At 40.9% G+C, this 12596-nt stretch overlaps 1 protein-coding gene across 2 annotated transcripts in view; it reads left to right on the top strand.

Annotated features, from left to right (window-relative positions):
* Nucleotides 1-12596, top strand: part of khdrbs2 (KH domain containing, RNA binding, signal transduction associated 2) — a 93777-nt gene that overhangs the window by 41093 nt on the left and 40088 nt on the right. For both annotated transcript variants that reach the window (XM_018749410.2, XM_018749408.2), the window contains exon 3: nucleotides 5603-5719. In XM_018749410.2, coding sequence (XP_018604926.1) covers nucleotides 5603-5719 — 117 coding nt within the window. The remainder of the gene's footprint in view (nucleotides 1-5602; nucleotides 5720-12596) is intronic.

The following is a 12596-nucleotide window of genomic DNA, read 5'->3' as shown; positions in this document are numbered from 1 at the left end:
CCATCTTTAGAGGTGGCCATTAGTATTTAATATTTAAAGCAGCACAACACCCTGCATAGCAAATCATGAAAATTCTGTTCTGCCAGGTGTGGCATTTCATTATTATGTCTAAGTAAGTCCTATTTTTCCTTGACTGACCTGCCTTAGCAGTTTCTGAGCTAATTACCTGGTCATATGCAGAGACCCCTTTTGACAAAGTCGACTGGTGGACCAGATGCCCCTGGTACACACCATTACACACATTACACAATTATTACTGTCGTTTGCTTCCTGGCCGCAGAGACCCCCTTTTCCTTTATTGCCGCAGTTCAGTTTGTAGAGAAATTGAAATCTGGTCAACCTAAAGAAAGCATTTGCATGAACTGATGTTTTTCCACACCTCTTCATATTCCTTAAAATCTGCAGGAACATTGTCAAATTTTGTTTTCAGTAACTATATCTCGAGACCACATCTGTAACTCCGATTTCAGAGTTATGTTCCTCTGTGCCATTAAATACTTCTCACAAGAACCTGGTACAGGCTGGCTTTGCAAACCAGTTACTTGACCAAATATAAAAAGTACCAGTTTGAAATCAATATTCAGAAGTCTTGTTATGCAGAAAGCCTGCTGCGATCCCCTGAGCCCAAAGCAGTCAACGGCAGATTCACACACAAATACATAAAGTACTCAGAAGTTGTGCAATAAGGCCACTATCGCTGTGAATATTTCCATTTTTAATATTTGTTTCTTAAGTTTTTTTTTTGACACTCCAGAAAACAGACACATTTATTCTTATGGGTGCCTTTGAACAAACATGGAAAGTCTATGATTGAATTATCACAATTGTTTTTAATATTAATAGTAGTAACCTATCTAATACTTCCATTGCTATGGTTATTATTTAGTGTCTGGTTAGCTTACTGATGTGTCAAAAGGAGATGTTGACTCTTATCCGTTTCTTCAACTGGATGGTTCATTAGAGCAATGTAGGTTAAGTGCAACAGCAAGCTCTCCGTGGAACTCAAACTGGCAACTTTGAAGTTTTTAGGCTATGTTTTTACCCTTATATTACCAGCTTCCCTGGTGTAACACATGGATTTGAAGGTATAACATGATATATTGACCTCCTATCTGTGAATGACTATATCTTTATTATATCATTTAACTGATACTTCTGTCCAAATCTACAATGTTAGGAAAGTACAGAGCAAGTGAAAATTTGAACTTGAGTCTTTCCATTGCAAGGTTATGGTTCTACCCACTGTGCCACCTGCTGTACTTAAACAGAGTAGAGGAAGTTTTTAATAAATTCACTTAATGGGTGTGAATTCTTTAAAAACAGTGACAATGAAAAAGATTTTGAGACTGCTTTCCTTGCATTCTAAGAGTCTTCCTTCGGTCAGCATACTGCACGCTACGCTCTGTAATGCATTCAAGATCTGTCCTTTTTTTCAATTCACTTGGTTAAATTAAGGACGAATAACAAAAAAATTATATGCTAAAGAAATATCAATTTCCTGTGCCACTGGAATCCTTAAAAAGGATCACACTGTGTCATTTTTAAATTATTGCTCAAAACTTTTCTTTTGGCCACCTTAGCTTTGAAGTAGTTGGTTGTAAATGAATCTTTGCTTCTGCCTCCATTGGCTCAAGGCAGGTTACTTTAACACTTTGAAGCTCCTTATAAGCATGTTACCAGGGACAATATGCAAAGAAATTGTTTTCTGCTTTGAGAGTAAGTACTCAAGAGTTTTTAGCCAGGATAAGTTTCTGATCTCAGTACTTGTAGATGCGTAGAGACAAATATGAAATGATATACTGCATTATGTACATTTCAGGAGATGGAAATATTAGCATATGTACATTTTTGAATCCTTCTTGTACTTACCCTCTTGGCTTATGGTCTGCAAGAAGGGGGGTTGTTGAGGTGGTTGAGTCCCCCATTGGACCATTTTTGGATAAATGAGCAGAAGATACACGTTGGGTTTGGTTTGTCGAAAGTGGCACATGTAGGCATGTGAAAATGAGTGGCTATTTATATATATTGTATATGACTGACAGCTCGGCATAGTCAGTGATTTGATTTGTTATTTCTTTCCCAAAATTCAGTTTTTACAAAACTCCATTTGAAGAACAGATGCAAAGCAGAACCAGAAGAATTCAATGTTAAAAGAGCCTTTGAGGAACTCCTTCATATATTTCCATGACCTTTTCATTGTCCAAACCTGTTGTATTCTTTAAGGTGCCGTGTTAATCGGCTTCTTAAACTGTGCTCTTCTTCTGTTTGAAATCCATACCTTCTGAAAATGAAACGTTGGCATCAAAGAAATTAATGAGATTTTGAGTATAGAAGTTATCCATTCGTAACGGTGGCACTTGCAGACTTTCTCTGGTAACCTCCACATTAAAGTTGGCGGATAGGCTACAGGGGGCCTGGGATGGTGTGGTTCAAAATGTTTCAAACCTCATTTAACACTGAACCATGTCCTCCCCCGGTAAAGCCCAGATTGCTTCTTGTGGACATGCCGACTTCTTCAGACGTTCATTAGCTTAATGAAAACATCCCCTCTTCCCTTTTGCAGCCACCCAGAGAGCTCGGTTTTACTGTATCTACGCACAGCCATCTGTTCTAGGGCTTGCAGCCAGATGTAGTATATTCCTGTCAAACCGGCTATGCAACAAAAAAAAAATTAAATCACCTTGTCCCAGGCTCAAGTGCCCCTCCCATCAAGTAGGTCGTACTTCCAAAGACTGCAGAAGGTGTTTATTATGTGCAGTTGCTCTATCACAATCCCTGCACAACCTTTTGGAGAGCTGATCTGCCACAAAGGCTTTGAAGGAGCCCTCAGAGATGTAGCTGGAGGCAAATAAGCATGGGGATAAACACACAAAATTCCCACACATCCAGAGCAGTTGCCACACACAGCTGGTCTCAGGTTTTATCTGCTCACCAGGACCACTCAGTATATATTATGCAAGGTTTATGCACCCACATAGTGGAAGGCTCTGGAACCAGAGCCTGTTGACTTCTGACTGCCCTGTTTTCCAGTTATTAATACAGCAGATACCATGACCCTGCATTGGTTATTGAACATTTGTGGATGGATGGATGGATGGATGGATTGGCTTTAGAACCCTTTGCAGGTCAATGCTGATTAATTAGCAACAAATGTTTTGAAGACAGTCACCGATTTTAATTGCCAAATGTGGGAGGGAAAACCAGAGCATCAATCAAATGAAGCTGCTGAGCATCTGGAGATATTGTACATTTCAAAACAAGCTTCTGTTAATTGAGAATATGAAAATGTGGGCTTTGGTAAGCTGTGAAAGCTTAGACTCCAGAAAGTTTACATCCTGGGCAAATCTTAAAGCTGACGTATTCCCTTTGTAAGTCCAGTGCTGTAATGTGAAAAAGGTCTGTTAAGCACAGTGGCTGTCAGCACTCAGTGGAAAAAATGACTGATTTTACATTATTTATTATCTGGAACCCGTTTTATATATCCACAAAAAACCCCTTTGGTCAAGCGTACAATGACAGTGTCCTTCCTTGGACCTGGTTTATCATCCTTCTGTAGCGGAGCCGCTGCACATAACCGCTGATATTACAGCCAAAATGTGTGACAGTTGCTTTGAAAGATAGTTTGAGTGAACATTCCTTCATGTCATTAAGGGGAAGGTGAAAGGGACACTGGAATTCTGTTGCCTGTAGCTTTTTTCGTGCACAGAAAATAAAAAGGGGCATGAACATGAACTCCAAAGTTTTTTAACCATTAACTCTACTTGCAGCTACTTTAATGCCTTTGAGCCAAGTACTTGGTCTGAACTGAACTTGGTCTTGCTATATACATGAGTTAAAATTTAGCCATATTCTAAAAAGATTCTGAATCAAACTTTGTTAATTTACAACTGAATGGAACAAATTTTGAATTGGAATGGCCTAGAAAAATTGAAACTATAAGTCTTGTGATGGAGTTATTATTATTTTTTGTAAATAATGAAGTATTTTCAAGTTCCAGGATCAACATATCCAGGTTCCACAAACGAAGCATTAGCAGTAGAAAGGTCATATTTATAAATAAATGGGCAAAATACAATAAACTCTTTACATTGTATTTATACTATGTACTAAATAGTGTGTGGTATACTATAATATAATACTGTAATAACTTTGCATGAAAACATCTGTTAAGGAACAAAACAGTAGAGTATTACAGCTAGAGACGTCACATGGATATAGCGGCTCTGCTTCGTTTGCCAACCTCCAAGATTTTTGATAAATTCCAAAAGAATGGGTTAAGTTTGTAGTGAGCAGGTCCCTCGTAGGAACAAATTCACTGTTTCTATAAATTACATTTGAACCCCTTCAGAGTTTAAGTGGGTCACCATGTTTGGAGATATTCTGCCCATCTTTGTTTCCCAATTCTAAATGTTAAGAGGAAGAATTAAAGAATTAAGAGAGCCTAAGGAGGACGGAGACATGAAAATGCTTCCGCCAAGACATTTTGAGCGGTGCTCTCAGAGGGACGATTAAGCTGAAAATGAAGATCTCGTAGTTCCCAGGGGAAGCACATTGTTCTGGCAATATTTGGCAAATGTTCATAATTTATTTGGAAATTAGTTGGAAATCTGGATTTGTGGTAGCATTAGCATTCTCTAGGAGAGCGTGTAGAACTTTCTTGGCATCCGGAAGAGCAAAGTGTAACGTGATAATTACTCTGAATTCAAAGTGAGATGAGGAAGGTTTGGATAACCACCGTAATATCAGCTAACACAAAAGTGCCAAGAAAAAAGATCCGTACTGCTCTTTTTGAACTGCCTTGTGTCCACAGCCATTGTGAAATGATACCGGAGGCCCCAAGGCAGGTATTTGATAGCTCTTCATCTGGATAGTATTGCTTGATTTCCCATTGGGAAGGAACTCATTATTTTTGTTATTATCTGGAATCTGACCTCTGGATCATTCTCAAGAACTTTATTAGACCTAGCACATGCTTTATGTCCTCACTAACTCAACAGTGATGACTTCTAGGCTTCAGGCTATGATACTACACACCCCTGACCAGGGTAAAATTTAATAAAGGTGGGGTGATGGGTGATAGCCACTCTGAATAAGCAAAGGACAGTACATGTTTGCTTATTACTACAGTAGGTGGCGCAAATACAAACAGATACACGCGTACAAATACAGCTGAATGACTTAGTTACGGAATCTGTCTGGAGTTATGAAGTAGTTTGTTTTGTCATTCATGTATATGATAATCAGTTCCGTTAAGAGCACGAGAATCAAGTTGAGAAAAATTTGATTTTACTGTAAAATGATACAGTCAATTTTAAACCCATCGCAAAGGTTGGTTAAATCTGTTAACAAGGTTCATGAATTAATTAAAAATTCCTTTACTGGAAAGAGTAAAGGTCATAATGATATGCCTATTTTCTTGGTTAAATGTTACCATTTGTCGAAAATATAGGTTTATATAACCATTTATCAGTGTATATACTTAAGAGTTTAGAAGATGGCTGCTCGTGCCGAGTTTAGGTATTTTACAGTATGTTTGATTTTGTGCTGAAGAGAATGGCTTGCCCAGAAACTCACCATGTTATTTTTCCTTTTCTCATTACAGTTTAATTTTGTTGGGAAACTACTGGGACCCCGAGGCAATTCCATGAAAAGATTACAAGAGGAAACCGGCGCTAAAATGTCCATCCTCGGCAAAGGCTCAATGAGGGACAAAGGCAAGGTACAGCAGCACCATTTCTTTGCCATTTGAGGGGTTTGCCAGTTGATAGCTGCAATAATGAAATAAAACTATAAATGAACCTTCCCTTACAAAAAATATTGTACCTAATTCCCACACTTTGGAAATCGACTTTATAAACTGTATATAGAACTCACACACACACACACACACACACACACACACTGGCTGAAGCCGCTCTTCCCAAGGGGGGTCACGGGGAGCCGGAGCCTAACCCGGCAACACAGGGCATAAAGTTGGGAGGGGAGGTGACACACCCAGGACGGGACACCAGTCCATCGCATGGCACCCCAAGCGGGACTCGAACCTCAGACCCACCAGAGAGCAGGACCCGGCCAAGCCCACTGCGCCACCACACCCCCTGTATATAGAACTGTTTTGCTGTAATGTAGGAGAAATTAATATTGGAGCTGTTTGTTGTTTCTTTGAAATTAATTAGCCTTTATTGGGGCCTGTTCTGATGAATCAATAAAATGTAATGAAATATAAGCTGAAATGATTTGGATGCAGAGCAGATACGGCTTGCCTAAAAATGAGTGCTTGAAACCTCAGCGTACTGTATCTCTTGGCAGCTTTCACACTGTTTGTTCCGGTGGTCGCACTGACGTCAGGGGGATATCATACACTACACATCTTGTTTGCAGGCTTGGCTATTTGTCATCCTGACTCGCGCCCCGTGGGACCATCTTTATCCAAGGCAGTGTGGAGGATCAGGGCATCCCCGAATAGGCAGGGTCATTAGGGCTTCCCAGGAACATTCTGGTATAAAATCATCTTTTATCACCTGACAAGGGAAGCTTCATAAAAACTTCTTAAAAGGCAGATGATTTAAATTCATTTTTTGTGAATATCTTGATATTTATTCTCATAAAAGCAAGCCATTTTTTACTTAACACACTCAATCATTCATTTTCATTAACCGCTTGTCCTGATCAGGGTCGCATCACTCCAGAGCCCATCCTGGAATCACTGAATGCAAGGCTGTGGGGGTATATCCTGAGGGTGCCGGTCCATCATGGGGTATATACAGAGTAGACAGATAAATCTGACATAGATTTAATACAGATGGCTTATAAGTACGTACGCAAACATTTTCGAAATATGATTATCACATACAGAAACGTAGTGCAGAGATTTCAGCTGCTGTTCGGCACTTGAAGAACCCAGGTTCAAATTCCAACTCCTGCTGCAGGACCCTTGAGCAAAGCACTTACTCGAAATCGCTCCAGTAAGCTGTGCAGTACCCGGTTGTGCAAATGGGTAGTAGCTTAAGTAACGTAACAGCGTGAGATGCTTTGGAGAAAAGTGTCAGCTAAATATCTGTAAATCAGCACACGTGATGGTTTACATACACAGTATTAAATACCGTCCTTTGTATTAGCAGTAGGTTAAAGAGCCTTTGTGCTTAAGTCCATTACGCGTCGCAAAACCGTTGTTATGTACAGCAGTGGCTCAGAAGGTTTCTGATGAACGTGAGGGCTCTTTTTAAAAGCCCTACTCTGTGAACAACTGCTTGACATCCGTGCTATCACACATACGCTTGCCACACGGAAAAACTGCAAAACCCCCTAATTGGTGTTTTTGACAAGCTAGCTACGGCAAACCCAGCACTTTGCTAGCGGATCCGCTACGTCTTTGTTTTATCGCCATCTGCGGACGCCGCTGGGTAGATTCGAGGCCTTGTTCCGGCGCTAAGTCAAGTGTGCCTTCGGCATGAAAGAAGGCATGATGACAGTCTCTCAAAGAGAAATACTCACTGTTCTCTCTGAATGGGAAGCAACAGAAATTCGAAGGAAAAAAAAAAATAGGCCACAGAAAGCTTACATCTGACAGCTTTGCAGTGCAAACGCCCTTGCAGGATCATTATTTCTCACTCTTTAGCTCTAACAATAACACAAACGCACTAGGGATCATTGTTGACTTGTGACCGAATAGCTGCTTTCCGTCATCATTCAGTATTCAGTCGTTTTTTTTTTTTTTTTTTGAGAAAGAATCCAAATATTAAAATATGACCCATATTTTTTGCCAGCATACAAAATAAGTATTGCTCTGTATTTTTTTGCCTGTAGGTTATTCGCTTAGTCATAGATATATTTGAGCTCACCTTAACGATGCAGCTTCACACCAAATTTGATTATGAACCTCAGTGGTAGAAAATTACTGTGGAGGTTTTTGACTGTATTAATTCTCTAATATGAATCCGTGTGTTTGAGTGTGTCTTTCTGTGCGCGTCGCAGTGTTCACCTAAACAAAGAACACAGCAAAACTTCAGAACTTTATTTATGTTAATGAAATTCCAGAACATAACTGCATCTATTTATGGAGTGTTTTCATTTATGAGCTGCCATCATTTGGGAAATGGGAAATTATGAAGTGTTATAACTTGTATAACTGCATGTTGTAAGATAATTCAATGATGAGAACTTCATATGGGAAACATGTGTGTATCAGCTCAAGGTGACCATGCAGATCTGCATATATTTGCATTAATAATGAGTGTTGGGATTTGAAGCTATCCAAATGGCTCTTGTTAAAGTCCTGTAATGAATTCAAATTGATTTCTACAGAGAGAGCAGTACTGTGTCTGAGGAATGTTTAATAAGCACAAGCTATTTTTTTCAGATGTCAATATTAAAAAAAATATAACATAACAACATAACATAACGCCGGAATTTGGTAGAACGAGGCTGTTAATATTACTACATCATTATTACAAATTGAAATGTTTTATCACTGTGTGCTTAAGTTACTGGAAATTCTATATTCTGGTGGACAATAACATCACTGCCCAAAACAGATGATATGTCAGCAGTTGCTTTATGTTCTTTTTTGTTGCTTATTTACAATCAGTTTCTGTTATTATATGTTTCCTTGTCCTTCTTTTGAATCTGGAAAAAAAAAAAAAAAAAGATTTAAATAGCCAGTAGGTGATAGTGCAAAAGAACCAGGAAGGTGTGTGCTGACAACTAGAAGCCACAAGGAAGCTGCTGCTCTGCGTTGTTTGCTTGTGAATGACTTTCTGCATCGAGTGCATTTTTCTTTCTCAGTCCCAACAAGCTGCATAATTAATGCCCAGAGTCTCGCAGACACATTTTTCAGATATAACAAGCCTGAGTGTTTGACTAATTTACTACTTATTGGAAGTGCTCGCCACAGATATTGTGACACACTGTGATTGCTTTCCATTGCAAATAATCACATTCCCTCTCTGCATCACCCTTTGCAAACACTTCAAATTGATGGGTGTGATAATCGCGGTGGTATTTAGACCTTATCTTCATGTGCATCTGTTTTCGGGTGGGTAGGGTTTACCTTTATAGGAATTACATAAATAATCTACTGATGCTTGTATAAGCATGACATAGGCACTATATTAAGCATTCTTAATCCTTCATGCACAATGCAAGAGACGCCAATCCAGCACACCCAAGAAATGTGACATGACATTTGGGTACATCTTCAGCTAATACAGCAGAATATATAATACGCATATGTCATGCACTGCACAGTTCATGTTGGCAAACAGTTCACTAGTCATCGTCTTTTTATTCTTTCATTTAACTGCAGTCTTACTCAGCCCATGTCACACTGTCATCAACCAGAGATCCATCACTGTGAATCTCTGCTATATACAGCTCAGCTCAGTTTAAACATTTTTATATGGTAACTGAGAATATTTTCTTCATTTATCTCTCTGTATCTTTTTATATATAATATGTTATTCTTGGGGGAGTGCAGCAGCACAATGGGTTTGGCCAGGTCCTGCTCTCTGGTGGGTCTGGGGTTCGAGTCCTGCTTGGGGTGCCTTGTGATGGACTGGCATCCCGTCCTGGGTGTGCCCCCCTCAGCCCTGCGCCCTGTGTTGCTCCGGTTTGCCGTGATCCTGCCTTGGACAAGCAACTTCAGCCAGTGTGTGTGTGTGTGTATGTTATTCTCAAGGGGCATTTAATTCTTTAAAAATGTCTTATGTGTCATTGATAATGACAATAACAGTCAATGTATCTACAGTAGCAAATGAAAGCTGAGATGTTGCATCTGCTCTGAATTTAAAGATTTGAGTTCTTGGAGATGGAGTGGCCTGGATACGGAAAGGGGGGAGCGAAAGAGTTCCCTGCTGTCACATGCAGGAAGCGCTCCAAGAATCCACCAGCATACTGGGCTCCTCAAAGACAGAGACCTGCAATACGTTGCACTTTAATTGCCCGCAATAAGCGAAACTGGGTCACCACGGGCTTCCTTGAACAAAATAAGAAGCCCAATTTCCTACAAGAGTTCTGGGAAGGAACTCTAGCAAGATTTTTTATTTATTTGTTCTCCCTTTCATGGGATATCTGCTCAGATCGACACCTGTCCTCCTTCTGTCTTATTGCTTGCTGTGGGGTTTGTACACTTCAGGTCTGTGATAAATAAATAAATATACCAAAATGTACACATTTTATGTAGGTCTCCAGATGAATCAGAATTTTAATAACATTCTGTGAAATGAGTCCAGCTCATTAATGCTAGATAACAAGATTAAAAAAGCAATTGCTTTTAGCCAATTTTTTTTTTCCTTCACCAGGGGGTGTGCTTGAAGTCTATGTCATTATTTTGGATTGACACCCATGATTCCAATTAGTCTGTTTGCCGTTGTTAATTCTGCTTACCTCGGAGCCATTAAAATCTTAATCAGTTAAGTTCAGTTAACTGATAATCAGTTAATGGCTCGACATATCCCGCCCATTGTTTCCATGTGAAGTGCAAAATTACTCCTTTCAAGTCACATCCGTTTGTTTACAGTTTCCTGAGCATCATTTGCCGAGAGGGAAAAAAACCTCTCCTCACCAGTTGTCATTTTGTCATTTTTCTAAAAGGATTTCGCCGCACTTAGTCTGAACTACTCTGCCGCTGTTTGAAATTCACCCAAAAAGACGGGCCCCGGCTCTAAAACAATGGAGCATTTTGCTTATGGATTGACATGAAAGGAAATTTAAAGCACTCAGACATGATTCGGAACAAATGTCTTGCCGCCGCTAAGCCTTCCATGGTGGGGATGATTCACCACCAAGACTTTAAATGGTCTTCTGACATCTGCGCTTCACCACCATCACCGGCAAAATTCAACTCCGTCAAAGAATTTCGGCTCGTTTGAAGTGAAACCGTCATCGCAATTATACATAGATATGCACAAACGTATGGGAAGGAGAACGTTGACAGCTTTTCCAAAGAGTCACAACTGGTGTTTAACGCATGGTAAGAATGAGGCATGTCATGATATTTAGAGTAAAAAATTGCCTAGGACGTAATGCTGAATAAGAGAGACAAAACAAGGATAAGGCCCTCAGTTGTGTTTCTGTGAGGAAAGGAAATCAATGGGCTTAACAGAGGGCTGCAACACAAGAGAAGCACCACGTGATCTAAATAGGTTTGCGCCCTATTCATCAAGCACGCTGGTGCACGATTTGCTTAACAAAAAATGCACAAAGGCCTAATTTGTAGCCATTGTCTTTCTGTGTGGTGCTCTTCACGGTCTTTGCTGCAGCTCCCGCGTGTTAGACTCTTGTCCGTGCTTTTTCCGACGTTGAGCTCGTAACGTATTTCTGGAGGGAGAGGCACCGTTGGCTCGAAAAGGGCTATTCTAGTTGAGTGCGAGGGGTTCGCATTTGTGTCTGTATACGAGCGGTCCTCAACAGCACCAGCATCCAGGTGAAAGAGCACTTACACGTCTTTTAGCATCAATTCCCTCGAGACTCCAAAGCACCCTGGTCGCTAATCCATGAGAAGGAAGACGAGATTTGAGCTGTTTGATTGTAACAACACTAAAGCAGCGAAGCCTGTCGGCGAAGATCCATTATCCATGCTCAAAATACAATTACAGGAGTGTGAGGACAATTATCGCTGGAGTCGTGATTGGCCACTCTGTCGTGTCTCTGGAGGCCTTTTGGGGCTGCCCTTCATGACTGTTGTGATTACACGAGGACCTCCTGACCTTGAGACAAATTAGGCACTGCAGAAAAGTTGCTGTAGGTCACCGGCTTGTGCAGCAGCGGGGGGCGGGAAGGGAAAGGAGAGGCGTTTGTTAACGCGGGGCGAGGTGGCGGATCCGGGGCAGCACTGATGAAGCCGCCACGAGAGTTTCCTCGCGTCAAAGCCCTCCGGCTCTCGAACGCGCGGGAATGGTGAAGGCAATCAGCGCGAGGGGGCAACGAGGGCGGCAGTAATTACCGGCTATCCAAAGAACAATTAGCGATGACCTTCAGCAATCAGAGCACACCGGAAGGGCAACCATTACTCCGAAACGGGTGGAAGGGCGCCTTAGAAGTGAATGAAAAGCAGCTGGAGGTTATTCCTGAAGTGGTGCTTCAGATTACTTAGAGGATTTTGAATACATAATGAGTGCCTTAAATGATTTCTCAAATATCCCAGTGTCTTTGCTTAGCGTGGTTGTTCCGTGCATAAGCAGTGGAGTTGGAATTTTCATAAATGACGTGTCTGTTACACTCATTCATTCACCTTCTTTAGACACTTACCCTTGTCGGGGTCACGGCAGTCCAGATTCCTATCCCTGAATCACTGGGCACTCGCCTAGAGGGAGTACAGCCTGAATGGGGTGCCAGTCCATCACAGCACGTGTATTATAGCTCTTTTTTTTATGTACACATTCCGTCAAAAGTTTGAGTACGCAAGGGCAAGATTGGTCATAACTGTAAGGAAAAAACTGGACGGCAGAGTGAAACAGTGAAAGTAAAGAAGCATATGAGCGTCCGACATCTCTGGGAACTACTGCAGAAGATCTGAGTTAGGGTTAGAGTCATGGTAGGTGATTTCCTGCTCAGAATGTTAACCAGTGACTTACGGAAAGAAAAGTTTCCAGCAAGCA

The sequence above is a fragment of the Scleropages formosus genome, chromosome 4, assembly GCF_900964775.1.
Source record: "Scleropages formosus chromosome 4, fSclFor1.1, whole genome shotgun sequence".
Taxonomy (NCBI): Eukaryota; Metazoa; Chordata; class Actinopteri; order Osteoglossiformes; family Osteoglossidae; genus Scleropages; species Scleropages formosus.
Note: the sequence above shows the minus strand (reverse complement) of the source record. Positions and strands in the feature narration are given on the sequence as shown.